We start from the raw sequence: 24,034 nt of genomic DNA, 5'->3' as shown, positions 1-24,034 counted from the left end.
TGGGGCTCCTGGGGCCCGAGTCTGGGCGGGGGCCAGTGGACGTGCGGGGGTCAGCTGGGGTGTGCTCTGTCGCCCAGGGTCCTGCAGAACTGTCACGACGATGCCGCCAAGTTTGTGCACCTGCTCGTGAGCCCCGGCTGCAGCTACCTGGTGCAGGAGGACTTCGTGCCCTTCCTGCAGGTGCGTGCCCGTGGCCCGCCCCGTGCCCCTCTCCCGTGTGTCCCCGCTGTGCACCACACATGCCTCTGTCCGTGTGTTGCTGCTTTGCGCACTGCACACCCCCCACTGCACCTGCCCACCACACGCATGTCCCACCTCTGCTGCACACACCCCCACCCCTTTCACAGGCGCGTCCCTATGTCTACACCCGCGTGTGGGAGCCTGGCTCTCTGCCCCTGGGGGCCGCCTCTGCTGTGTGGGAGCCTGACTCTCTGACCTCGGGGGCCGCCTCTGCTGTGTGGGAGCCTGGCTCTCTGACCTTGGGGGGCCGCCTCCCTGGGCTGGCCCCGTGCAGCCCCTTGGGAGCTGTGTGAGCAGTGGGACCGAGTGGACAGCTCCAGTCCGGAGCCTGGGCGCCTGGACTCAGACGGGCACCGCGCCGTTGGGTGTCAGGCTGTCACAGACCGGGTCAGGGTTTGCAGGACGCTCATTCCAAATGCCTTTCTGCTTCCTTTAAGCACAGTTTGTTCAGGGCTTCATGGTCTGTGCTCTGGAGGAGAGTTTAAAGTGACGGCTGGCTCCCTGCACGTTCCACTTAAAAGAGGAACAGGCAAAGTTAGGCAGAAGATGTGAATGAGAGCTGTGTAGAGGGCTTCTGGGATTCTAGTCGTTTATCACACGAGGACATGTCACAGACTCCTCAGAACGTGGGACTCCCTTACACGCTGGTGGCTGCGTGTTCATACGTGTCAGCTCACCCTTGGTCGTGAGAGGCCGTGACAGCCGCCTCTGTTCAAAGCCCTGTCCTTCCTCAGACGTGGCCCCACAGTACAGTCTTGCTCTGACGTGATTTCATGCGCCTGTGTGTTCGAGGGGACTCCACGGGGGTGGCTCTGGGCCTGCCTGTGCGACCCTGGGGTTCTGGTGGACACATGGGTTCTCGGCCCGGGGGCTGCGGGCGGTCCCGCGGCGCGTCCCAGGGCCAGGTGCTGTGCCCCCCCGCAGGACGTGGTGAACACACACCCCGGGCTGGCGTTCCTGAAGGAGGCTGCCGAGTTCCATTCCCGCTACATCACCACGGTGAGTGCAGCGCCCGCGGCCCCCACTCCGCGCTCTCACCAGGCTCACGTGTCTGTGGGCCTTTTCTCTGGGGCTCGGGAGGGGTGAGCGGTGTGGCCCACACGGCCCCGCGCAGGGCACGGCGCAGGTCCCGGCAGGCGAGGGCGTGTCCGAGACCCTTCCCTCTGCCTCCGGGGTGGCTGGGTTTCAGGTTCAGAGCATCAGGCATGGGCCCCGCCTGTGGCCCGGGCCTCGGAACCACAGCCCAGGCCCCTCCCCTGCCGTGGGCCGGGGTCACCTGGGGGAACCACACCTGGGGGAAGGGCCCCTGCCCACACACGTGGCTTGGCTCAGGGTGCAGGTGGGTGGCGGGCAGCCCCCGGCACGCGGGCTGGGAGCACGCTTGTCCTGTAGCACAGAGTGCACACACGTGTGGGCGGGGCGGACACGTGTGGGCGGGGCGGACGCACCGGGGGCGGGGCGGGCGGGGGTGTGGACGCCCCAGACCCCCTCCCACATACACTGCGCACTCTGCTCCCCGACTAACAGCGACGATCCAGACTGAGCCGGCTGTAGACACTGCTGCGTGCCGGGGGCTCCTAAACACACAGGGGACTGGGCGGCCTACAGCGGGGGTGGGGAGGGGCTGTCTCACAGGAGCCGGGGAGGGGACATCCGTGGGTGGGGACAGAGAGACGCCCTGGGTGGGGACGGGGAGGGGGCGTCCTGGAGGAGGGGACGGAGTGGGGGGCGTCCTGGAGCAGCACAGGGGAGCGGGCGTCCAGGTGGGGCCAGGAGAGGGGGCGTCCTGGAGGAGGGGCCGGGGCGGGGGTGGGGCGTCCTGGAGGAGGGGACGGGGCGGGGTTATCGTGGAGGAGGGGCAGGGGAGGGGCGTCCTGGAGGAGGGGCCGGGGCGGGGGAGGGGCGTCCTGGAGGAGGGGCCGGGGCGGGGTTATCGTGGAGGAGGGGCAGGGGAGGGGCGTCCTGGCCCAGGGCAGTGCTCTCCGGTGTGCAGGGGCGGGGGCGCGCTCTCGGCTTGGAGCTCATGCTCTTCTCCCGGCGGTCGGTCAGCTGCTCGCGGAAGGGTCGGAGAGCAGAGCTCTAGGCCACGCTGTGAGGGCTGCCCGCCCTTCAGAGCTGCTGTCTCCGCCCCATCCAGCTCGAGGGCGGCCCTCTCACAGCGGGCTGCGCACTGCGGCCGAGGGCAGCTCCCGCCGCACCGGGTCCGCCTGGGATCCAGCGGGCCTCCTTCCCGACCCTCCGCCGTGTGCGGGGCGGCCGCCCTCTGCTGGCGGCTCGCGGTCCTGCAGCTCACCCTCCCGAGTCCCTGGGGAGGTCACCGGGCGGCGGGCGCGCTCACACCTGGGCCTCCCGTGGAGCCCTGCAGCGCCCACATCGCTGTGCCGGGCTGACGGGCCCCGTCCGTGCCCCGCAGGTCATCCAGAGGATCTTCTACACCGTCAACCGGTCCTGGTCGGGCAGGATCACGTGCGCCGAGCTGCGAAGGAGCACCTTCCTGCAGGTGCGGCACGGGATTAGGGCGGGACCGGGACCCGCCGCCGCCCGCCCGCGTCCCTCGCCCAGGCGCGCCCCGCCCCTCCCCGTCCACGCGTCCCCCAGCCCCTCCCCGTCCACCCGTCCCCCCATCCCCGTCCACCGTCCATCCGTCCTCCCATCCCCGTCCACCGTCCATCCGTCCTCCCATCCCCGTCCACCGTCCACACGCCCCCCCATCCGCGTCCCCCGTCCACACGCCCCCCCCGCCCACCCGTCCATCCCTCTGTGCATCAGTTACCTCCCACCCTGTAGTCCCTCCATGCTCCTCCCCTCCCCCGTCCCCCACCTTCTCCCCTCCGCGTCTGTGACCTGGCCTGGCCCGGGTGCACCCCTGACCCGGTGGCCCCTCCCGGCCCTCACACGGGCTTGCCCTGCTCTGACCCTGCCTGCCCACGTCACGGGGGCTGGGCCCGTCCCCACTGGACGGGCTGTTTGCGCTCCGCGCCCTGGAGCCCCCGCTGGCAGTTCTGTGGTGTGTCCGGCAGAACGTGGCTCTCCTGGAGGAGGAGGCGGACATCAACCAGCTGACGGAGTTCTTCTCCTACGAGCACTTCTACGTCATCTACTGCAAGTTCTGGGAGCTGGACACGGACCACGACCTGCTCATCGACGCGCAGGACCTGGCCCGGCACAACGACCACGGTGAGCGCCCCGCCCCCGGCGGCGGGACAGGGCCGGGACTCGCAGAGGCTGGCGCTGCGCGGGCTCCTGGGCTCTCCAGAGAGGCCGCGGCTGCCCCACACCGCCCCCCTCCCCCCCCCCCCCCCCGCCCTCGGGGCCTGCACCCGCACTCCCGCCGGACCTGCTGGGGGACTTGGGAGACGGGCACACACCGCGGACACGCCCACGTGGCGTTGGGGGCGCCCTCAGGCGGGTGTGGACCGGAGATCTCCCGCACTTGGCGGCTCCCGATCGGAGCCACTGTCATTCCGCCAGCTCTTCCCACCCCTGGTCTCCTCTGTGTCCCTGAGAAGGGGGGGGGGGTCACCCCGCCGTCATCTCAGGCCGGATCCCCTGATGGGCTCGGTGGGGGCCAGTCCACGGGTCAGCGCAGAGCTCACAGCGCCGAGCTCACAGCGCCTGTCCCCGCAGGGGAGACGCCTGTTCCCACAGGGCTCTGTGTCCCTCCCCTCCTCCCGTGTGTGTCCCTGAGGAGGGGGGATCACCCCTGCCGTCATCTCAGGCTGGGTCGCCTGATGGGCTCAGTGGGGGCCAGTCCACGGGTCAGCGCAGAGCTCACAGCGCCAAGCTCACAGCCCAAGCTCACAGCGCCTGTCCCCGCAGGGGAGACGCCTGTTCCCACAGGGCTCGGTGTCCCCCTTCCTGCCGTGTTGCTGGTGCTGCTTGCTGCCAAGCCTTCTAGCGCCTGCCTGTGGGGGCACGGTGCCATCTGGAGACCGAATCCCAGCTCAGGGCCCTGTGGCCGCGGCGGGTGGGCTGGCAGCGTCAGGCCCGGAGTCGGCCTGGTGAGAACAGCAGAGAGACACGTTTCCTGGGGAGGCTTCAATTCCAGCCTCCGGGTGTGACCGGAGAGCCCTTGTGGGTCCTCATGACAGAGAGGCTGGAATAGCTAAATCCGAGCTTCCTTGCATTTTAGGAGCAGCAGTGAGGAATCCCGTATAAATAGTTTTTTAAAAATTTTATTACTTTTTTAATTGAAGGATAATTATTTTACAAAATTGTGTTCGTTTCTTCCGAACCTCAAGGTGAGCCAGCCAGAGGTACACACAGGTCCCCTCACCCCTCTAGGTTCTCACAGAGTCCCGGTTTTGATTCCCTGAACCTCCCTTTCCAAGAAACCAAATCTTCAGGGTGTGCAGAATGGGCTGAAATCACCTGTGGTGGATGCCTGGTTTTGCCAACGGTTTCTCTAGAACTGTAGGTTTCGGTGCACTGGGCTTCCAGGTAATGGTGCCCACGAGTGGGGTTCTGAGTCCTCGGGGCACTCATCTGTTTGCTCCCTGAATAGCTCAGGCTGGCCCCGCAAGGGCCCTGAGATCCTGGTGTGTGGGCACCTGAGCATGCATGCGTGGACGCCTGACCATGCGTGCGCGCGTCCTTCTCAGTTCCACTGTTGATCTCGACCCTGACCCCTGCCGTGAGATCAGCACAGGCCTTGGTGGCCGGGACGCGCTCATCAGGCCCTGAGGCGCCCACCTCGTGGCCCAGGGCTGGTTCCCACGTCCCCGGGCCCTTCTGTCCACCCGTGTGGTTCTCACGTCTGGCAGCTCTCGTCAGCCGCTTTTGGGGGTCTGTCACCAAACAGGGCCGCTTGCTGGGGTCTTCGTGGCCTCGTTTGTCCTGGGGACACGAGTGACCCTGGGCACGGTGGTCTTGCCACTGGGACAGGACACGGGGCAGTTTCGAGTACGGCCCCCGGAGTGCCCATGGGCTGTGTCAGCGCGGGTTTTGCACGGGCTCGCCCTCCTGTGTGGAGAGGAGCCGGCTGGGGCGGAGCTGACGGGTCCCGAGTGGTTTTCTGCCCTCACGTTGCCAGGTGTGGGAGCGCGTCTGAGTCAGCTGTCCTGATTCCCTGGGGCTGTTGTCACGTGCGTGGGGGGCACTCAAACAACAGGAAGTCACCCTCCCAGTTGTGACGCCGGAGGTCCTAAATGAACTTGTTTATGAAGGCCCAACACCCACGCGGCCTGTGAGGGTTACCTGAGGCAGCTGTAACAGACGACCGCAGATGGGGGCTCGACACCTGTCCTCCCCCAGCCCTGGGGACCACACGTCTGAGGTCAGGGGGTCCCAGGGCTGAGCTCCCTGCAGAGGCTCCAGGGGAGGGCCCTCCCCGCCTCTTCCGGCTTCCGGGGGCTCCGGGCGTCCCTCCGGCCTGGGCTGGTGGCCGCCTCCCTCCCGTCTCTGCCTCCGTCTCCACATGGCTTCGCCGCTGCGTCCGTGTCTCTCCTCTTCCGTGTCTTACAAGGACCCTGTCCCTGGGTTTAGGGCCACCCCCACCCAGGCGGGCCTCATCTCAGACCTTCACTCCATCACCTCTGCAGAGACCCTGTTGTCATATAAGATCCAGTTCCCACGCTGGGAGGCCGGACGTGGATGTATCTCTTTGGAAAACCTCGTTCAGCCTCTGACACCGTCCAGTCTTTCCTCTCAGAGGAGACTTTTACTGAGGCAGGATGAATGGGGAGGAAAGGGTGTTTTGTCTTTATTTCGCCATTTTTGTGGTTTCCTGCCTAAGTAGGGGCTGAAGAGTGTCCCCAAGATTAATGTACTTGAGTTGTGAGCCCTGAGATTTCAGGAGGCGGCTGTCTTTGGACAGAGTCTTTAAACAGGGGATGAAGGTGAAATGAGGTCGCTAGGCTGGTCCTGATGCCACAAGACTGGGGTCCTGATAAGAAGGGGAGCTCGGGACACAGATGCACTCGGGGGCGAGCTTGTGAGGACTCGGGGAGGAGGGAGCAGCCCTGCCCACACCTGGGGCTCCGACCCCAGCCTCCAGGACGAGGGGAGGATCACCACGTGCTGTTGAAGCCACCCTGTGTGTGGTGATCGTCTGACAGCCCCGGCCTTCCGCTGTGTCTTCCTTGAACACGGTTGGCACGCATCTGGGTTCTGATCCCAAGCGCGTTGTGTTTGGAGGCAGAGCCCATGCATGAGTGAAAGTGCGTCCTGCCGTCCACACTCCCCTCGTTCCTGGAGCTCCGGGGCCAGTGCCTGCCTCTGCAGCTTGGACTGGGGCTCAGGCCCCGGGCCTGGGTGGGCTTCCCCAGCGGCCCAGCTGGTGTGAGAGCCTGTCTGCCAGTGCAGGAGGTGCAGGAGACTCGGGCTCAGTTCCTGCGTTAGGGACACCCCCTGGAGACGGGGATGGCGACTCACTGAGGTGCTCTCGCCTGGAGAATGCCATGGACAGAGAAGCCTGGTGGCTACAGGCCACGGGGTCGCAAAGAGTCGGGCACGCCGGAAGCAACTTGGGACACACCTCTGTTCACCCGCTCGGTCACGTTCCACTCTTTGCGACCCTGTGGACCGCAGCACGCCAGGCCTCCCTGTCCATCACCATCTCCTGGAGTTTATCCAGACCCACGTCCATCGAGTTGGTGATGCCATCCAGCCGTCTCATCCTCTGTCGTCCCCTTCTCCTCCTGCCCTCAATCTTTCCCAGCATCAGGGTCTTTTCCAGTGAGTCAGCTCTTCACATCAGGTGGCCACGGTATTGGAGTTTTAGCTTCAGCATCAGTCCCTCCAGTGAATATTCTGGATTGATTTCCTTGAGGGTGGACTGGCTGGGTCTCCTGGCAGCCCTAGCAGCACGCATGTGCACGCACACCGACACACACACCCAGGACTGGGAGGCGGTGGGCAGTGTCCAAGGAGGCGTGTGCAGGAAATCCAGGCCCCCAGGGTCCCGCCCAGCCAGACCTGGGTCTCCAGGTTCAGCCCGGAGCCTGCCTGGCCGCGTCCACAGCCACCGCGTGGGGCATCAGGACCCCCGTGCGGAACTCACGGCCTGACTTCTCTCTTGCAGCTATTTCCACCAAGATGATTGACCGGATCTTCTCCGGAGCCGTGACGCGGTGCGTGCCAGCGGGCTCCCAGCAGGGCTGGGCTGGCTTTCCCGGGCGCATCCGGCCCTGCCTGTCACTCCTGACCGGGGCGGCCGTGTTCTGAGGCACCTGAGGTCGTGCCTTAGGAGCTCGTGTATAGGGCTTTGCCATGTGAGGTCACAGGTAATGGGGACACACGCCATTGTCACAGGAAGTCATGAGTAAGAGAGACACGTGTGCCGCTCGTGTAAGGCCGTATGTGAAGGACACACACGCCTTTGTCATGTGCGGGCGTGTGTAAAGGACACGTGATCATTACACGTGTGACGTCATAAGTTACGGGCACAGAAAGCACGCTCTTGCCATATGACACCGTGCATGAGGGGGACACAGGGCCTGGGCATGCAAGGCTGTGAGGGGCCCTGAGCTGGGCACGTGCTACTGCTCCCGCCCCCCGCCCCCTGCGCCCTTCGGCTCTGAGAGGCCCTCTGCTGCGCCCGCACATACTCTCAGGCGCCTCCGGGCGGGCTCCAGTCACCCCTGCACGTGGGCAGGGACTCGGGCCTCAGGCTGCTGCTCCCTGACGCTGCCCTCGTCTCTTGAATCCAGAGGGAAAAAGGTGCAGAAGGAAGGAAAAATCAGCTACGCGGACTTTGTCTGGTTTCTGATCTCCGAGGAGGACAAGAAGACCCCCACCAGGTGGGTGTCGGGGCTTGCGCTCTGTTCAGGCTGTTGGGACCCTCGCAAGAGGAGCCCAGTGGTTACCCACTGGTGAGGGCGCCCCCTGCGGCCCATCCCTGTGAGGGCGTCTCGGAGGGGCTCATACGAGGGGGTGGTCCCGGGGGTGGGGTCTGTCCCTCCCTAATCCTGGTGGGAGTGGGTTTGGGTGGACGGCTGTCCTGGTGGACGTGTGACCCTCCTGGCTGCAGCCTTGAGGACTGGTCCTGGGGGTAGGATCACCCTGGTGGGAGCGGGTTTGGGTGGACGATGTCCTGGTGGACGTGTGACCCTCCTGGCCGCAGGATCGAGTACTGGTCCCAGGGGTGGGGTCACCCTGGTCAGAGCGGGTCTGGGTGGACGTGTGACCCTCCCGGCCGCAGCATTGAGCACTGGTTATAGAGGTGGGGTCACCCTGGTCGGAGCGGGTCTGGGTGGACGGCCGTCCCTGTGGACGTGTGACCCTCCTGGCCGCAGGATCGAGTACTGGTCCCAGGGGTGGGGTCACCCTGGTCAGAGCGGGTCTGGGTGGATGGCTGTCTGGGTGGAGGTGTGACCCTCCCGGCCACAGCCTCAAGTACTGGTTGTGGGGGTAGGATCTGTCCACATGCGGGTCACCCTGGTTGGAGTGGGTTTTGGGTGGACGGTCATCCTGGTGGACGTGTGACCCTCCTGGCCGCAGCATCTAGTACTGGTCCCGGGGATAGGGTCACCCTAGTCGGAGCGGGTTTGGGTGGACGGCCGTCCCAGCGGACGTGTGACCCTCCAAGCCGCAGCAATGAGTACTGGGCCCGGGGGTGGGGTCACCCTGGTGGGAGCGGGTCTGGGTGGATGGCCGTCCCCGTGGACGTGTGACCCTCCCGGCCGCAGCATTGAGTACTGGTTCCGCTGCATGGACCTGGACGGGGACGGGGCGCTGTCCATGTTTGAGCTGGAGTACTTCTACGAGGAGCAGTGCCGGCGGCTGGACAGCATGGCCATCGAGGCCCTGCCCTTCGAGGACTGCCTGTGCCAAATGCTGGACCTGGTGAAGCCCCAGACTGAAGGTGCTGTGCGGGGCCGGGCCCTGGGGAGGGGCGCCCCAGGGAAGAGGGGCCCCAAGGGGGAGGGGGACACCCAGGGCGTGGAGATGCCCTGGGGAATAGGGTTGCCCCCGGAGTGGGGAGCTCAGGGGGATGGGGCTCAGCCTGGAGGGGTTCCCCAGGGAAGTGGGGCACCCTGCGGTGGGGGACACCCCAGGGGAGGGGGACAGCCTGTGGGGATGCCCTGGGGAACCGGGGTGCTCCTGTGGAGAGGGACACCCCAGGGAGTAGGGAGCCCCGGAGTGTGGGTAGCCCCGGGGGTGGGAAGCCCCAGGGGAGGTGTGTGCCCGACCTCGGGAGGGTAGTCGCGTCCAGGGCAGGTCAAGTGTGGTCTTGTGCCGTACGGTACGGTGCTGTGCAGTAAGGCGTGTGGCTTTGCACACGTGAGTGTGCTCATGACATGCCCATGTGCCCATGAGCTGCCCTGCGTCCAGGAGCCCCACTCCACACGCCAATGAGCTGCCCCAGGGGCCCATGAGACTCCTCTTCGCTTCCCCCGTGGCTGCCCTGAGCGCTCACGCCCTGCGCCCCCCACCCCACCCACCCACGCTCCCAGCGGTCCCCTGAAGTCCCCTCCGTGCACCCCTACCCACGCGCTCACAGCCCGGCCCCTCCCGCAGGGAGGATCACGCTGCAAGACCTGAAGCGCTGCAAGCTGGCCAACGTGTTCTTTGACACCTTCTTCAACATCGAGAAGTATCTGGACCACGAGCAGAAAGAGCAGGCGTCCCTGCTCAGGGTGAGGGACGGTGACGGGGGAGGCCCGCGGGGGACGTGCGGGGGAGGGGCGCCGGGCCGCTCCTGGGTGACACCGTACTATGCTCTGCAGGAGAGTGAGAGCGAGGGGCCCGAGCTGTCCGACTGGGAGCGCTTCGCTGCTGAGGAGTACGACATCCTGGTGGCCGAGGAGGCCGCGGGGGACCCCTGGGAGGACGGGTGAGTGCACGGGTGGCCGGAGAACTGGGTCCCGGGAGGAGGGGTGGCCGGGAACGGGGGCAGGGAAAAGGGCTGCCAGCTGGGGCAGGGAGGACGCCACCTCTGGCTGCCGCTTCTGGGGGAGGGTTTCCAAGGGACTGTGGCCCTACTGCCGAGGGTGGGGACACTCTGACTCCGAACCGTGCCTGGTTCTGCCCCACGTGCCCGGCCTTAGCGCCGACTCTGGGAGCTCTTCCTGCTGAGTCAGGCCCTCCCCCAGCCTGCGGAGGGTCCCCCCAGGGCCCCTGTGGGGCACCTATCAGGGCTGCATCTACCCTCTGGGGGTGGCACCCGCAGGCCACCAAGGGGCGCAAATCCCACAGAGGGGGACAGGGTGGGGAGCCAGCTGGGCGGCTGAGCTGCTGAGCACACAGCTGTCCAGTGTGCCCGCTGTCCTGCCCCCAGGTGTCAGGGTGTTGGGTGCACACAGCTGCTCAGCAGGCCCCGCTGTCCTGCCCCCAGGTGTCAGGGTGTTGGGGGGGCACAGCTGCTCAGCGGGCCCGCTGTCCTGCCCCCAGGTGTCAGGGTGTTGGGTTCACACAGCTGCTCAGCGGCCCCGCTGTCCTGCCCCCAGGTGTCAGGGTGTTGGGGGGGCACAGCTGCTCAGCAGGCCCGCTGTCCTGCCCCCAGGTGTCAGGGTGTTGGGTGCACACGGTGGGCGCGGAGGGCGGGCGCTGTCCTCACGGGCCCCTCCCTGCAGGTATGAGGCCGAGCTCAGCCCCGTGGAGCAGAAGCTGAGCGCCCTGCGGTCCCCGCTGGCCCAGAGGCCCTTCCTGGAGGCGCCGGGCAGCCTGGGCACCGTCGAGCTGTATGAGTACGAGTGTGGGGGCGACGACCTGCCGCCCTCGTGACCCGCGGCTCCTCGGGGCCCCCGTGGCCCGTGGGTGGGGAACGCGGCCGAGCAGCCATCGGCCTCACCCAGTGCAGTTCGTCTCTCTGTGGTGCGTGCGTCTTTATTTGGCACAGAAGCGGCTGCAGACGGCCTCGCGGTGCCTCCCCAGCGGGCAGGCGGCCTAGGCCCGCTGCCCTGTCCAGGCGCTTGGAGTCCCCCGTCAGCGGACGGTTCACCCCGGTGGGAATCCTGCGGTGCTGTCGTGGGTCTGCCCGGGCTGTCCCCGCGCTGACCTTGGGCCGGCTGTGTCGGCAGGAACATTCCAGGAGCCACAGCGCCCGCTGTCCCACGGGGCCCCTGCAGGGATGCCGCCCCGGCCAGGGCCGAGGGAGCACCCAGGTCAGCGCGGCCCAGCATTTCTGTGTACGTGCACAGAATGTGTACAGTTGCCTTCTATTTGCTGTGCAGAGCGGTTTAAAGAGTTTTATGAGATCACGTTTGTATTTTGAAATAAAGAATTAAAGGATTTTCAGCCCGAGACTAACCTTGAGACAAGACAAGACACGGTAGCAGGGGATTCTGAACGCAGGTCACAGATGGACATGACACGGATGTGGGGGTCCCCGCAGGGAGACTGCGGGGTGTGCAGGGCCCCCCGGACACGGAGCCGCCGGGCACGGGTCACAGGCCAGGGCCGTGCAGCCTGCACTCTGGCCACGGCGGTCCCTGCATGGCCCCGGGGCGGCCGGCTCTCCTGGGGTCACTTCTGTGCACGACAGGGTGCGAGCCTCCCCTGCACACACCGCGCCGTGAGACCAGACGTCCGGCCTCCACGCCGCTCCGCTCACCCCCGGGTCCAGCACCGCTCCGAGCATCAACCCGAGATTCCAGGGGAGGGTGGGCTCCCACGTGTCCAGTGGAGGTGGCCAAGGAGCATCCCCCAACCAGGCCTTGGGCAGGTTGTCTCAGGTCCTGGCACCCAGCAGACCTCGCGGAGGGTCCCTCCCTTCTGCAGCTGAGCCCCCGTGCCAGACACAGGCCCTCCTCCCTCCTGCAGCTGAGCCCCCCCTGCCGGACACAGGCCCTCCTCACCCCTGCAGCTGAGCCCCCCTGCCGGACACAGGCCCTCCCAGAGTAGGTGGGGCGGCGAGAGCTGGAGTGGGGGTCCCTCACACTAGACCACGCGGGCCTGTCTTCCTGGCCGCCCCACTGTCGGGAGGGCGGACTCCACAGCCATGTGGTCCTGGGAAAGTCTCAAAGTGAAGAGGAACTAAAGAGCCTCTTAATGAAGGTGAAAGGGGAGAGTGAAAAAGTTGGCCTAAAGCTCAACGTTCAGAAAACGAAGATCATGGCATCCGGTCCCATCACTTCATGGGAAATAGATGGGGAAACAGTGTCAGACTATTTTTCTGAGCTCCAGAATCACTGCAGATGGTGATTGCAGCCATGAAATTAAGAGATGCTTACTCCTAGGAAGGAAAGCTATGACCAACCTAGATAGCATATTAAAAAGCAGAGAGGTTACTTTGTCGACAAAGGTTCGTCTGGTCAAGGCTATAGTTTTTCCAGTGGTCATGTATGGATGTGAGAGTTGGACTGTGAAGAAAGCTGAGTGCCGAAGAATTGATGCTTTTGAACTGTGGTGTTGGAGAAGACTCTTGAGAGTCCCTTGGACTGCAAGGAGATCCAACCAGCAGTCCTGAATATTCATTGGAAGGACTGATGCTAAAGCTGAAACTCCAATACTTTGGCCACCTGATGCGAAGAGCTGACTCATTGGAAAAGACCCTGATGCTGGGAAGGATTGAAGGCAGGAGGGGAAAGGGCATGACAAAGGATAAGATGGTCCGATGGTATCACCGACTCAATGGACATGAGTTTGGGTGAACTCCGGGAGTTGATGGACAGGGAGGCCTGGCGTGCTGCGGTTCATGGGGTCGCAGAGTCCGGACACGACTGAGCGACTGAACTGAACTGAGCCACACACATCCCCAGGGCAGAGTTCAGGATCCGGGGGGACCTATGTGGACCCCCCAGGACCACAGTCGAGTCCCCAGCGTACACTTTAGAGCCGTGGAGCGGGTGCAGAGCCCGTAACACGGTTCAGGGCCCCAAGGCAGTAGCTGGGACCTCCGGGTTAGGGGGCGCACTCGGACGCACAAGGCAGAGCTTTGGGCTCCCGAGGGCGGAACTGGACCAGCAAGCCCAGACCGCCGGCCTAGGGCGGAGGCTGTAGTGGGGCTCGGCTTGGGTGCGCGGCGCGGCTCGGTTCCGGCGCTATACGCCGGGGGAGGCCGCTGCAAGCATCCCCAACAGAGGCGCGTGCCTGGCAGCACCCCCGGAACCCGCCTCCCGGCCGAGACTCGCTCACAGCAATCAGGCGGTGGCGGCGAGTGCCCGAGCGACCAATGGGCAGCCTGTAAAGGAGCTGGGTCCGCCCGAGGCCCCGCCCTGTTGACCTGGGTGGCCAATGGGCAGCCGGCAAGGGATGAGGCCCCGCCCCGTTGGCCCGGGTGACCAATGGGAAGCCGGTACAGGAGCTGGGTCCTCCCCGAGGCCCCGCCCTGTCGACCCGGGTGACCGACGGGCAGCCGGCTATGGAGCTGGCTCCGCCCCGGAGGCCCCGCTCTGTTCTCAGACGTGCGCAGGATGTGGGCCTTGCGGGCTGCCGTCCGCAGCGGCGCTTGGCTCTCTCGCGCGGTTCGCGGCTGCCGGCCCCCGAGGGCCGCGCTGCTGCCGCCGCCGCCCCGCCCCGAGCGCGCCCTTGCCGCTGTCCGCGGAGGCCTGGGGTGCTCGGAGGGGCGGGAGGGTGGAAGGGGCGGCCCACGTGCGGATGGCCGGAGAAGCCGGGCTGGCGGGGAGGAGGAGCCCGAAGATGCGGAGGAGGAGGAAGACGAGGAGGAGCTTCTGAGGAGGGACCCGCTGCTGCCCTCGGGGACACAGCGCGTGTGCCTGGTTCACCCTGAGATCAAGTGGGGGCCCGGGAAGCCGCAGGGGACCCGAGGTGACCGAGAGCGCGGGGTCGGGCGGAGCGAGGAGGCTCGAGCTTAAGGGGCGGGGAAGTCGGCGCTTGGGAGGCGGGGCTTCTGGGGCGGGACTCGCGGGCTGAGCTCATAGGTCGGGGACGCCAGAGGCGGGGCTTCTGGGGGCGGACCTCGAAGGCCGGAGCTCATAGGTCGGGGCTTCTGGGGGCGGGGCTCCAGAGGCGGGGTTTCTGGGGCCTGCCTTCGACGCTGCAGCCGGTTAGGTGGGGCTTCTGAGGCGGACTCGGAGGCTGAACCGCCCATTCCCTCGCTGGCTCCGGGAGCCGCACCTCACCCCGCCACCATGGGCCTGGAAACCCTCATTCTGGTCACAGGCTCCCTCCTGCTTTGCGCGCAGCGAGCCCCTTTCCCTTTGAGCCACTCCTGGGTGTCGCTCTGCCCTGCTCCCCCGGGGCCTCCCCATGCATAATGCCAACGATCCCAGCAACTCACGCGGGGTGCCGGCGGGGTGCCCCTCGGCTTTAACCCTTTTATGGACCCACTTTCTGCGCTGCTAAATACTAAGCTCGGAGATGGTGCACAAGCTTCTGAAGCAGAAACGGGAACCGGTTGAGCTCTGAGCGGCGGGGAGGGGGCGCTTGTGGTCGCAGAGTGGAGGGGACGGGCTCCGGAGGGAGGGTGACTTCCTGTGAGGCTCTGGCCACTGAGCTTCACGTCTCACTGGAGAACAAGCCAGAGCCCCGCACAGTTGTGCTCCGGGCCATCGCCCCCAGGCTCCCACCCCTCCAGACCTGCGCCAGCCCTGTCGACCCCGTCAGGGCACAGAGCCACACGGTGGCACCACTGCCCACGTGTCTGTTGTCCATCAGCTGCCCTGCGAGGGATCCGCCGGAGGAGAGACGAGAACAGGGCAGGTCCTGGTCGCCTTTGATCCACGGCCTGCGTCCCCACTCCTCCGGACTCTTGTCCTGGGTGGGTTCTGCCTCCCACCGGCCCCATTATTCTGACTCCTCAGGGCCACAGACCTTGGGTGGGAGCCTCCTTGCTCATGCTGGGCTCGGCAAGGGCAGCCACTGGGGAAAGCTGGAACTAGGCTCTGGTCACCCAGGACATGATACCCTCCCAGGACGGGACTCAGCCCAACCCCACATACAGGACGGCAGGCTCTGCGGGCCCTGGGAGCTTCACAGGAGATGCTGTCTCAGTTCAGTTCAGTTCAGTTCAGTCACTCAGTCGTGTCCGACTCTTTGCGACCCCATGAATCGCAGCACGCCAGGCCTCCCTGTCCATCACCAACTTCGGGAGTTCACTCAGACTCACCTCCATCGAGTCCGTGATGCCATCCAGCCATCTCATCCTGGGTTGGTTCCTTCTCCTCATGCCCCCAATCCCTCCCAGCATCAGAGTCTTTTCCAGTGAGTCAACTCTTCGCATGAGGTGTCCAAAGTACTGGAGCTTCAGCTTTAGCATCATTCCTTCCAAAGAAATCCCAGGGTTGATCTATGCTGTCTAGTGGGTCACAAAGGACCCTGAGTCCCCACAGGGCAGACCTGCCCGATGCCAAAATGGCCGGGGGGGGGGGGAGCGGCGCTGTCCCTGCATCCCCTGCTCAGCTCTGGCTCCCCTCCCCTCCCCTCCCGTTCCCTCCCCGATCCTCCATCCCCACTCTCGACCATCCACCCAGAACAGATCTCCGCTTCAAGGAAATGCCCATTCGGGTGCTTTCTGGGAACCTTCGTGTGGCCAGGAAGCAGGAAGCCATCCCAGCCTGGGGGCATGTGGGCCAGGACCCTGGGCAGGGCTGACCCGCCCGGAAGTGGCCCTCACACCGGCCCGTCTCTCCCCTAAGCCGAGTGGCAGGTGGCGGAGGCGCGAGCGCTGGTGTGCACGCTGGACGGCTGGTCGGTGGTGGCCACGATGGTGGTGCCCACCAAGACGCCAGACAAGAAGCTCATCTTCGGCAGAGGGACCTTGGAGCAGCTGACAGGTGAGTCCATCGCACGTACCACAGCCCCCTCCTAGAGTGGCTCGGGCTTGACCGTCCCTCTGAGCCTCATGGCACATGGTTGATGCCATCCAACCACCTCATCCTCTGTTGTCCCCTTCTCCCGCCCTCAGTCTTGCTCAGCAGCAGGGTCTTTTCCAATAAGTTGGTTCTTGGTGTCAGGTGGCTAGAGTATTGGAGCTTCAGCTTCAGCAGGTATGAGACCTATTTTCCTGGAAATGGACTGTAGCCTGGTCCTCCCTGACCCATGCTCCATGCCCCCTCAATACAGTGCTCGGAGACCCAGGGGATGTCCGGGGGACACAGCCGATCAAAGCGCAGGGTCGGTCCCCAGACGCTCGTTGCAGCCACACCAGCCTCTGACGGGGGTGCTCTTTTCCTAGAGAGGATCAGAGGGTCCCCGGAAATCACCGCCGTCTTCCTGAACGTGGAGAGGCTGGCCACGCCCACCAAGGTACCGCAAAGCAGCGGGTCAGCAGGTCTCCAGGAGCCTGGGCTCACGGCTCATCCCCTCCCTCCCTCGCTTTCTGGTTTTTCTAGAAAGACCTGGAAGCCGCCTGGCGCGTGCCAGTGTTTGACCGGTTCACCTTGGTTCTTCACATATTCCGCTGCAACGCCCGCACCAAGGAGGCGCGGCTGCAGGTGGCGCTGGCCGAGCTCCCTGTGCTCAGGTGCGAGCAGGACCCGGGCTAGGGCAGACAGACCCCCCACCACCACCGAGACCCTCTAGGGACCCCCCTCCATGGAGATCCTCTAGGGACCCACCCTCTACTGAGACCCTCTAGGGACTCCCCCTCCACGGAGATCCTCTAGGGACTCCCCCAACCAGGACCTTCTCTAGGGACCAACCCCCTCCACCGAGACCCTCTAGGGACTCCCCCTCCACTGAGACCCTCTAGGGACCCCCCCAACCAGGACCTTCTCTAGGGACCCCCGCCCGGGACCTTCTCTAGGGACCCCCCCTCCACGGAGATCCTCTAGGGACCCCCCCCCTCCACCGAGACCCTCTAGGGACCCCCCCTCCACGGAGATCCTCTAGGGACCCCCCAACCAAGACCTTCTCTAGGGACCCCCACCCCTCCACGAGACCCTCTAGGGACCCCCCCTCCACGGAGATCCTCTAGGGATCCCTGCAACCAGGACCTTCTCTAGGGACCCCCCCCGCCCTCCACCGAGACCCTCTAGGGACCCCCCTCCACGGAGATCCTCTAGGGACCCCCCCAACTAGGACCTTCTCTAGGGAACCCCCCCTCCACTGAGACCCTCTAGGGACCCCCCCCTCCACGGAGATCCTCTAGGGACCCCCCCAACCAGGACCTTCTCTGGGGACGCCCACTGAGACCCTCTAGGGACCCACCCTCCACTGAGACCCTCTAGGGACCCCCCCTCCACCAAGACCCTCTAGGGACCCACCCTCCACTGAGACCCTCTAGGGACTGCCCCTCCTCCACCGAGACCCTCTCTAGGGACCCCCGCAACCAGGACCTTCTCTAGGGATCCTCCCAACCGGGACCTCTCTAGGGAGCCCCCTCTAGGGAGCCCTCCCAGGACTGTCTCTAGTTTTCATATATCTAGACATGTTTCCAGGTGTGCTGAGGGTGAGATGTGGTGGGTATGGCTGCAAGCTTGTGGCCGCAAGTCCCATGTGTACGTGAGCAGAGACATGTCACCCAGGGAGGGGCCCTCTGTCCTCGCCTGTGATGGCCCATGTGGGAGGGGGCCCCCAGCGATCCCTCCTCCAGGAACCCCACCCCGGCCCCCTGCTCTGTCCTCGCCCCATGTCCTGTGGTGGACGCACTTGTCTGCCCATCTATTGAGCCAACCGTTTCCAGCTAGGTCCCACGTGAAAAGCAATGTTGCCCACCTGGGCGGACGCGGACGGAGCTCTCGCTACACCATGGGGTCAGGTATGTGTCTGAGGGCTCCTCACAAGATGTGCAGAGGGTGTTATCGTGGCCACCACCCCTACAAAGGGGACAGTGTCCCCCACAAGTCCTGAGAGGGCCTCTCTGTGGTCACATTCAGAAAGGGTGGGTATCAAGGGGCCCCAGGGCTGAGCTCCGTCCAGAGGCTCCAGGGGAGCATCCTCCCCGCCGCTTCGGGCTTCTGGGGGCTCTGGGCGTCCGTCCCTGGGCTGGTGGCCGCCTCCCTTCTGTCTCTGCCTCCATCTCCACGTGGCTTCTCCTCTGCGTCTGTGTCTTATACGGACTCTGTCCTTGGGTTTATGGCGGCCCCTACTTCAGGTCCTTCACTTCACCCCCTCTGCAGAGACCCCATTTCCAAATGAGGCCCCATGTGTAGGTCCTAGGCATGAGGATGTGGAAGCATCTCTGGGGCACTGCTCAGCCCACTGTGGCCATCATGCGGACTCTCCCCTCGGCCTTTCCCTTTCAGGGATAAGGGGGAGACCAGGTGACCCCAAAGGGCAGTAGGGCTGGGTTAAGGCCGCCTTCCTCCGGACAGAGTTCTCCCAGCAGGAGGTGCCAAGGCTGTTTGTGCCGGGGGCGCAGGCTAGGGCTTTTGTCCCCGGGGTCCTGACACCTGTCAGACCCCCACAGGCCGCCCCTCCTCCCCTCCGCCCGCCCCACCCACCACCCCCAGCTCTTGCCTCCCTACCCCGGGCCTGCTCGCCGACTCGCCGTCTTGGGTGTTTTTAGGCGAGTCCTTCCTGCAGGTGCAGCAGCGTCTCCTGAGAGACAGGGAGGCCAAGATCCAGAAGGCCCTGGAGAGACTCCGCCGCAAGAGGCGCCTTCTAGGGCAGCAGCGGAGGCGGAGGGAGTTCCCAGTGGTCTCTGTAGTGGGATACACGAACTGTGGTGAGGGGCGAGTCAGGGGTGGGGGCCAGGGCAGGGCTGGGGGCAGGGGCCTCCCCAGGGAGCAGCTGGCGGGCGGGGCCTCCCTGGGGCGGGGCTTGTGGGTGGACGCGCCCTGGGGCCAGGGTTGTGGGTTGGATCTCCCTTAGGCTGCATTGGTGGGCGGGCCCTCCCTGGCACTGGGCAGGGCTGTATGGGGCTGATGGGCGGGGCCTCCCTGGGGCGGGGCTGTGCTGGTGTGGGGCCTCCCTGTGTTGGTTGGGCCTCATTCGGGCAGGGCTGGTGGGTGGACCCGCCCTGGGGCCAGGGTGGTGGGTGGGATCTCCCTCAGGCTGCACTGCTGGGCGGGGCGTCCTGTGTCTACATTCCCACCCCATGGCAGGCACGTAGCATCCGCCCAACGGCACCATCATGCCTCTGTATGAGGACACCCACATCACAACTCATGGTCCAGGACCCCTCCCTCTGTCTCCAGGAATGCGTCCTCGTCTCACGCACATGTGACCACTGTGTACGCCATCACTCTTGTGTATAAGCATACCGCGTCACAGCTCACATGGTCCAGGACACCTCCCTTTTTCTCCAGGGACGCCTCCCCATCTCACAGTCACATGTGACCACTGTTTACACCATGCCGCTTGTCTGTCTACACTAACCCTCCCACCCAGGCCCGATTTATCTGGAATCCTGAACAATAGCAGCTGTGTTCTTCAATGACTGGTGCCTGGCACCAGGGCCCTGCAGAGAACTCTGGGCTCAGACACCCTCCTCGCTCCCATCCCACCGTCCAGCAGCCCGAGGTCAGAAGTGGACGTTAGGGGACCCGAGACGGCCTGAGACGCATGTCCCCTTGACCCCAACTTGCAGGGAAAACCACGCTGATCAAGGCCCTGACCGGGGACGCCGCCATACAGCCCCGGGACCAGCTGTTTGCGACGCTCGACGTCACGGCCCACGCGGGGCGGCTGCCCTCTGCACTGATGGTCCTTTACATGGACACCATCGGGTTTCTCTCCCAGCTGCCCCACAGCCTGGTCGAGTCCTTCTCGGCCACCCTGCAGGACGTGGCCCATTCGGTGAGTAGGGAGGGCCAGGCTGGTTCTCTGTCAGATACCAGCACACGGGGAGGGGAGATGGTTTTCTCCTTACGACAGCACAGGGCTGTGTCCCCTTACACCAGACATCACAGGGACCAGATCTCTCAAGCCCCTGCACTCAGGGACCTATGCCTGACTGTACAATTTTAAGTTTTGTTTTCTATTTATTACCATTTATTTTTGGCTGTGCTGAGTCTTCATTGCTGTTTGGGCTTTCACTAATTGTGGCGTGTAGGGGGGCCTCTCTCTAACTGTGGCGGGCGGGGGTCTCTCTCTAATTGTGGCGTGTGAGGGGGGCCTCTCTGTGGTTGTGGTAGGCAGGGCGCCTCTCTCTAATTGTGGCTGGTGGGGTCCTCTCTCTAACTGTGGCGGGTGGGGCGCCTCTCTCTAACTGTGGCTGGTGGGGGCCTCTCTCTAATTGTGGCAGGCGGGGTGCCTCTCTCTAATTGTGGATGGTGGGGGCCTCTCTCTAATTGTGGTGGGTGGGTGCCTCTCTCTAACTGTGGCGGGCGGGCGCCTCTCTCTAATTGTGGCTGGTGGGGGCCTCTCTCTAATCGTGGATGGTGGGAGCCTCTCTCTAACTCTGGCGGGCGGGGCGCCTCTCTCTAACTGTGGCGCGTGGGGGCCTCTCTCTAACTGTGGCGCGTGGGGGCCTCTCTCTAACTGTGGCGCGTGGGGGCCTCTCTCTAATTGTGGCGGGCGGGGGCCTCTCTCTAATTGTGGCTGGTGGGGGCCTCTCTCTAATTGTGGCCGGCGGGGTGCCTCTCTCTAATTGTAGCGGGTGGGGGGGCCTCTCTCTAATTGTGGCGCGTGGGGGGCCTCTCTCTAATTGTGGCGGGCGGGCGCCTCTAATTGTAGCGGGTGGGGGGGCCTCTCTCTAATTGTGGCGCGTGGGGGGCCTCTCTCTAATTGTGGCGGGCGGGCGCCTCTCTCTAATTGTAGCGGGTGGGGGGGCCTCTCTCTCTAACTGTGGCCGGCGGGGTGCCTCTCTCTAATTGTGGCTGGTGGGGGCCTCTCTCTAACTGTGGCCGGCGGGGGGCCTCTCTCTAACTGTGGCCGGCGGGGTGCCTCTCTCTAATTGTGGATGGCGGGGTGCCTCTCTCTAATTGTGGCGGGTGGGTGCCTCTCTCTAATTGTGGCGGGTGGGGGCCTCTCTCTAATTGTGGCTGGCGGGGGCCTCTCTCTAACTGTGGCGGGCGGGGGCCTCTCTCTCTCTAACTGAGGCGCGGCGCCTCTCCCTGGTGGTGGTGCCCCGTTTTCTCGTGGTGACGGCTGCTCTTGTTGCCCAGCAGGGGCTCTAGCCCGAGGTGGTCAGTGGTTGCAGCTTGCCGGCTCATTAGTTGTGACGCACCGGCTTAGCTGCTCCGCGGTGCGTGGGAGCTTCCCGGCCCAGGCACTGAACCCTCATGTCTTGCACTGGCAGGTGGATTTCTTACCATTTGCCAGGAAGGTGACCAGGGAAGCCCTACAACAGTATTTTTTTCCGAAGGAAATGCTAATTAAGAGGGGTTTCCCTTTCTGTGTTGGCGGTATCCGGGGCCCAGAAACAGTGAATCCCAACAGAGCCTGGCGTTCACTCAGCAGGGGGCAGCAGGGCCCAGGGACAGGCAGCTTCTAGGTCACAGCAGCCGAGGCTGAGGGCCCCGTGCAGCTGTCAGCTTCATCCTCCAAGGTTCCTTAAAATGTAAAATTTCTGACGTGAAACCTGAAGTAAAAGGAAACTTACTTCATCAAAAAGAGAACCTAGAAGTGAATCCCTTAAAACCAGACAGAGCACCTCCTTTCCGTGACAGAATTACCCTCCGTTGTTACTTCCTTTTTGTCTCTCTTTTCCCAATGCATGAGGAACCTGTGTGTAAAACATGAAACGGGGAAAGAAGTTCTTTAAAATGCGAGCTTGAAGGTTTCACAGAAAGGTGGGCCAGTCCAGAGCTGTGAACATGGCAGTGTGGCTGGGCTGGCTGGTGGGGGGGAGGGGTCAGTACTGTGGGGCGGGAGACTGGGGGGACAGGTTTTGGGGTGCCGAGCAGTCTCTGGGGTCCAGGTGCACAGGGAGTGGCAGCCTCTCCGGAAACCCTAACGAGGGGGCTGGGGGGGGCTGCGTGCACCACAGAGCCATGCTGTGATCTCAGGTCTAACCCACCTCTCAAGGTATAGGCCCCCATGGTGCGGAGCTCTGCCCTCACCGGGAGGAGCAGTGTCCTGGGGCTGGCGGGTCCTCTGGGGCTGGGGGTGGGAGCCCCTGGCCGCAAGATCTGACCACCTGGCCCACCTGGTCCTCAGGATCTGATCGTCCACGTCAGAGATGTGAGCCACCCCGAGACGGAGCTGCAGAAGGCCAGTGTCCTGTCAGCCCTGAGAGGCCTGGGCCTGCCAGACGCCCTCCTGGAGAGCATGGTGGAAGTCCACAACAAAGTGGACCTGGTGCCCGGGTGAGCCCCAATCCCTGGAGTCTATGGTACAAGTCCACAGCAAAGTGGACCTGGTGCCCAGGCGAGCCCCCCATCCCTGGAGTCTATGGTACGAGCCCACAGCAAAGTGGACCTGGTGCCCGGGCGAGCCCCCCCATCCCTGGAGTCTATGGTCCGAGTCCACAGCAAAGTGGACCTGGTGCCCGGGCGAGCCCCCCATCCCTGGAGTCTATGGTACGAGCCCACAACGAGGTGACCTGGTGCCCGGGCAAGCTCGACATTGCTGAGCGCGCTGTCCCGGCCGCCTGGACAGGTACACACCCGCGGAGCCCGACGTCCTGGCCGTGTCTGCCCTCCTGGGGCTCGGGCTGGATGAGCTGATGGCCAGGGTGGAGGACGCCATCCTGCGAGCCACGGGGAGACGGACCCTCACCCTGCGCGTGCGGCTGGCCGGACCGCAGCTGAGGTGCGTGGGGCGGGCCTGGATGGAGGGGTGGTAGCTCCGATGATCACTGTGCTGCGTGGGGTGTCAGTCATGTGAGCGGGCAAGGCCACGGTGCTGGGTGGCTTTGTCACCCCCGCGTCCCCACGCTCACCACGTACGAGCAGGGTTCTGGCCACATGTCCATGCCTCGAAACGCACCCACACCCCCAATTACCTCACCCTACCCTGGGAAGCCTGGGTGGGGGTTCAGGCTCGGTCAGGGTCTCCATTCCCATCAGTTGCTTCTTCCCGGCACGAGCAGGCGTATGGCCCTGTGTCCACTCGCCAGGACTGTGGGAGACGCTGGCCTCCCAATCCTGGGAAGGCTGGGTAGGGGTTCAGACACTGTTGGGGTCTTGGTTCCCACCAGTCATGTGTCCCTCCCACTAGTTGTGTCTCCCACCAATCGCATGTCCCTCCCACCAATCACGTCTCCCTCCTACCAATCGCGTGTCCCCCCCTACCAGTTGCATGTCCTGCCCACCAATCGCGTGTCCCGCCCACCAATCCTGTGACCCCACCCCCCCGCCAATGGCGTCTCCCTCGCAGCTGGCTTCACCAGGAGGCCACGGTGCAGGCGGTGGACGTGATCCCCGAGGCCGGGGCTGCCGACGTGAAAGTCATCATCAGTGACTCTGCTTACGGAAGGTTCCAGAAGCTGTTTCCGGGGTGAAAGGATTCCCCCCTCCCCAAAGATGAGGGCGCTGCACATTTCAGCCCCAGAGACAAGCACGTGTGTTGGGCGTTCGCTCCCAACCCCACCATCCCCACCCCCGCCAGCCTGGTGGGGACGGGACCCCGTGGGACTCTTGAGTGGTTCTGGCCGACCGTCGGGGCGTCTGGGGAGCAGATTTCTGTCCAGGATGGTTGACCACACACCAGACAGTAAAAGCTTTATGCGGTGTGTGTGTGTAAACTAGCCTCTGTGGTTTTTGTGCACCGGCCGCCCAGCAGACAGCTCGTGAACGCTGTCCTCTAGGCAGGCAGGTCCAATTTGTGTGTCTGCTGTGTATCTCACACGGTCCTATGTGACCAGCCTGTTCTTGCACACGGCAGTGTCCAGGGAGTGATTAAAACAAGAACCCAGCAAGCGGGAAGGAGCTGCTCATTAACAGGGCTCAGCACACAGAACCCACTGCACAGGCGTTAGGTGTTTTCACCTAAAGGAAAATACAAGTTCGGGCTTCTTGTTGACAGCCAGGTCCTGCTGGGGTGGAGAAGCGGGGCTGCGGAAGGGCCGGGAGCAGAGCCCCCTCTCAGAGTGATGAACAGACCGCGGAGCCAGCTAGCCAGGGCCTCAGGGCACCTGTGCCTCTGGCTGCTCCCGTTCATTCAGCTCAGCCCCTGCTGGTCT

The 24,034-nt window shown here is 64.5% G+C and overlaps 2 protein-coding genes across 2 annotated transcripts in view; both read left to right on the top strand.

Annotated features, from left to right (window-relative positions):
* The window catches only part of PPP2R3B (protein phosphatase 2 regulatory subunit B''beta), a gene marked incomplete at its 5' end in the record, with an annotated part of 28,046 nt that extends 16,605 nt beyond the window's left edge, over nt 1-11,441 (top strand). The window contains 10 exon segments of the mRNA XM_018044433.1: nt 78-180; nt 1,165-1,239; nt 2,654-2,740; nt 3,261-3,417; nt 7,262-7,310; nt 7,890-7,979; nt 8,868-9,043; nt 9,700-9,818; nt 9,909-10,015; nt 10,755-11,441. Coding sequence (XP_017899922.1) covers nt 78-180; nt 1,165-1,239; nt 2,654-2,740; nt 3,261-3,417; nt 7,262-7,310; nt 7,890-7,979; nt 8,868-9,043; nt 9,700-9,818; nt 9,909-10,015; nt 10,755-10,905 — 1,114 coding nt within the window.
* A 2,019-nt stretch (nt 11,442-13,460) lies between these two features.
* On the top strand, nt 13,461-23,777 carry GTPBP6 (GTP binding protein 6 (putative)). The gene is made up of 10 exons (XM_018044432.1): nt 13,461-13,890; nt 15,720-15,857; nt 16,259-16,329; nt 16,416-16,546; nt 17,712-17,782; nt 18,533-18,691; nt 19,556-19,764; nt 22,069-22,217; nt 22,510-22,662; nt 23,230-23,777. The coding sequence occupies exons 1-10, from the start codon at nt 13,536-13,538 to the stop codon at nt 23,351-23,353; spliced, it is 1,560 nt and encodes a 519-aa protein (XP_017899921.1). The 5' UTR covers nt 13,461-13,535; the 3' UTR covers nt 23,354-23,777.
* The last annotated feature ends 257 nt before the right edge of the window (nt 23,778-24,034 follow it).

The sequence above is a fragment of the Capra hircus genome, unplaced genomic scaffold, assembly GCF_001704415.2.
Source record: "Capra hircus breed San Clemente unplaced genomic scaffold, ASM170441v1, whole genome shotgun sequence".
In the NCBI taxonomy this organism is placed as follows: Eukaryota; Metazoa; Chordata; class Mammalia; order Artiodactyla; family Bovidae; genus Capra; species Capra hircus.
This window is presented reverse-complemented; position numbering and strand designations above follow the sequence as displayed.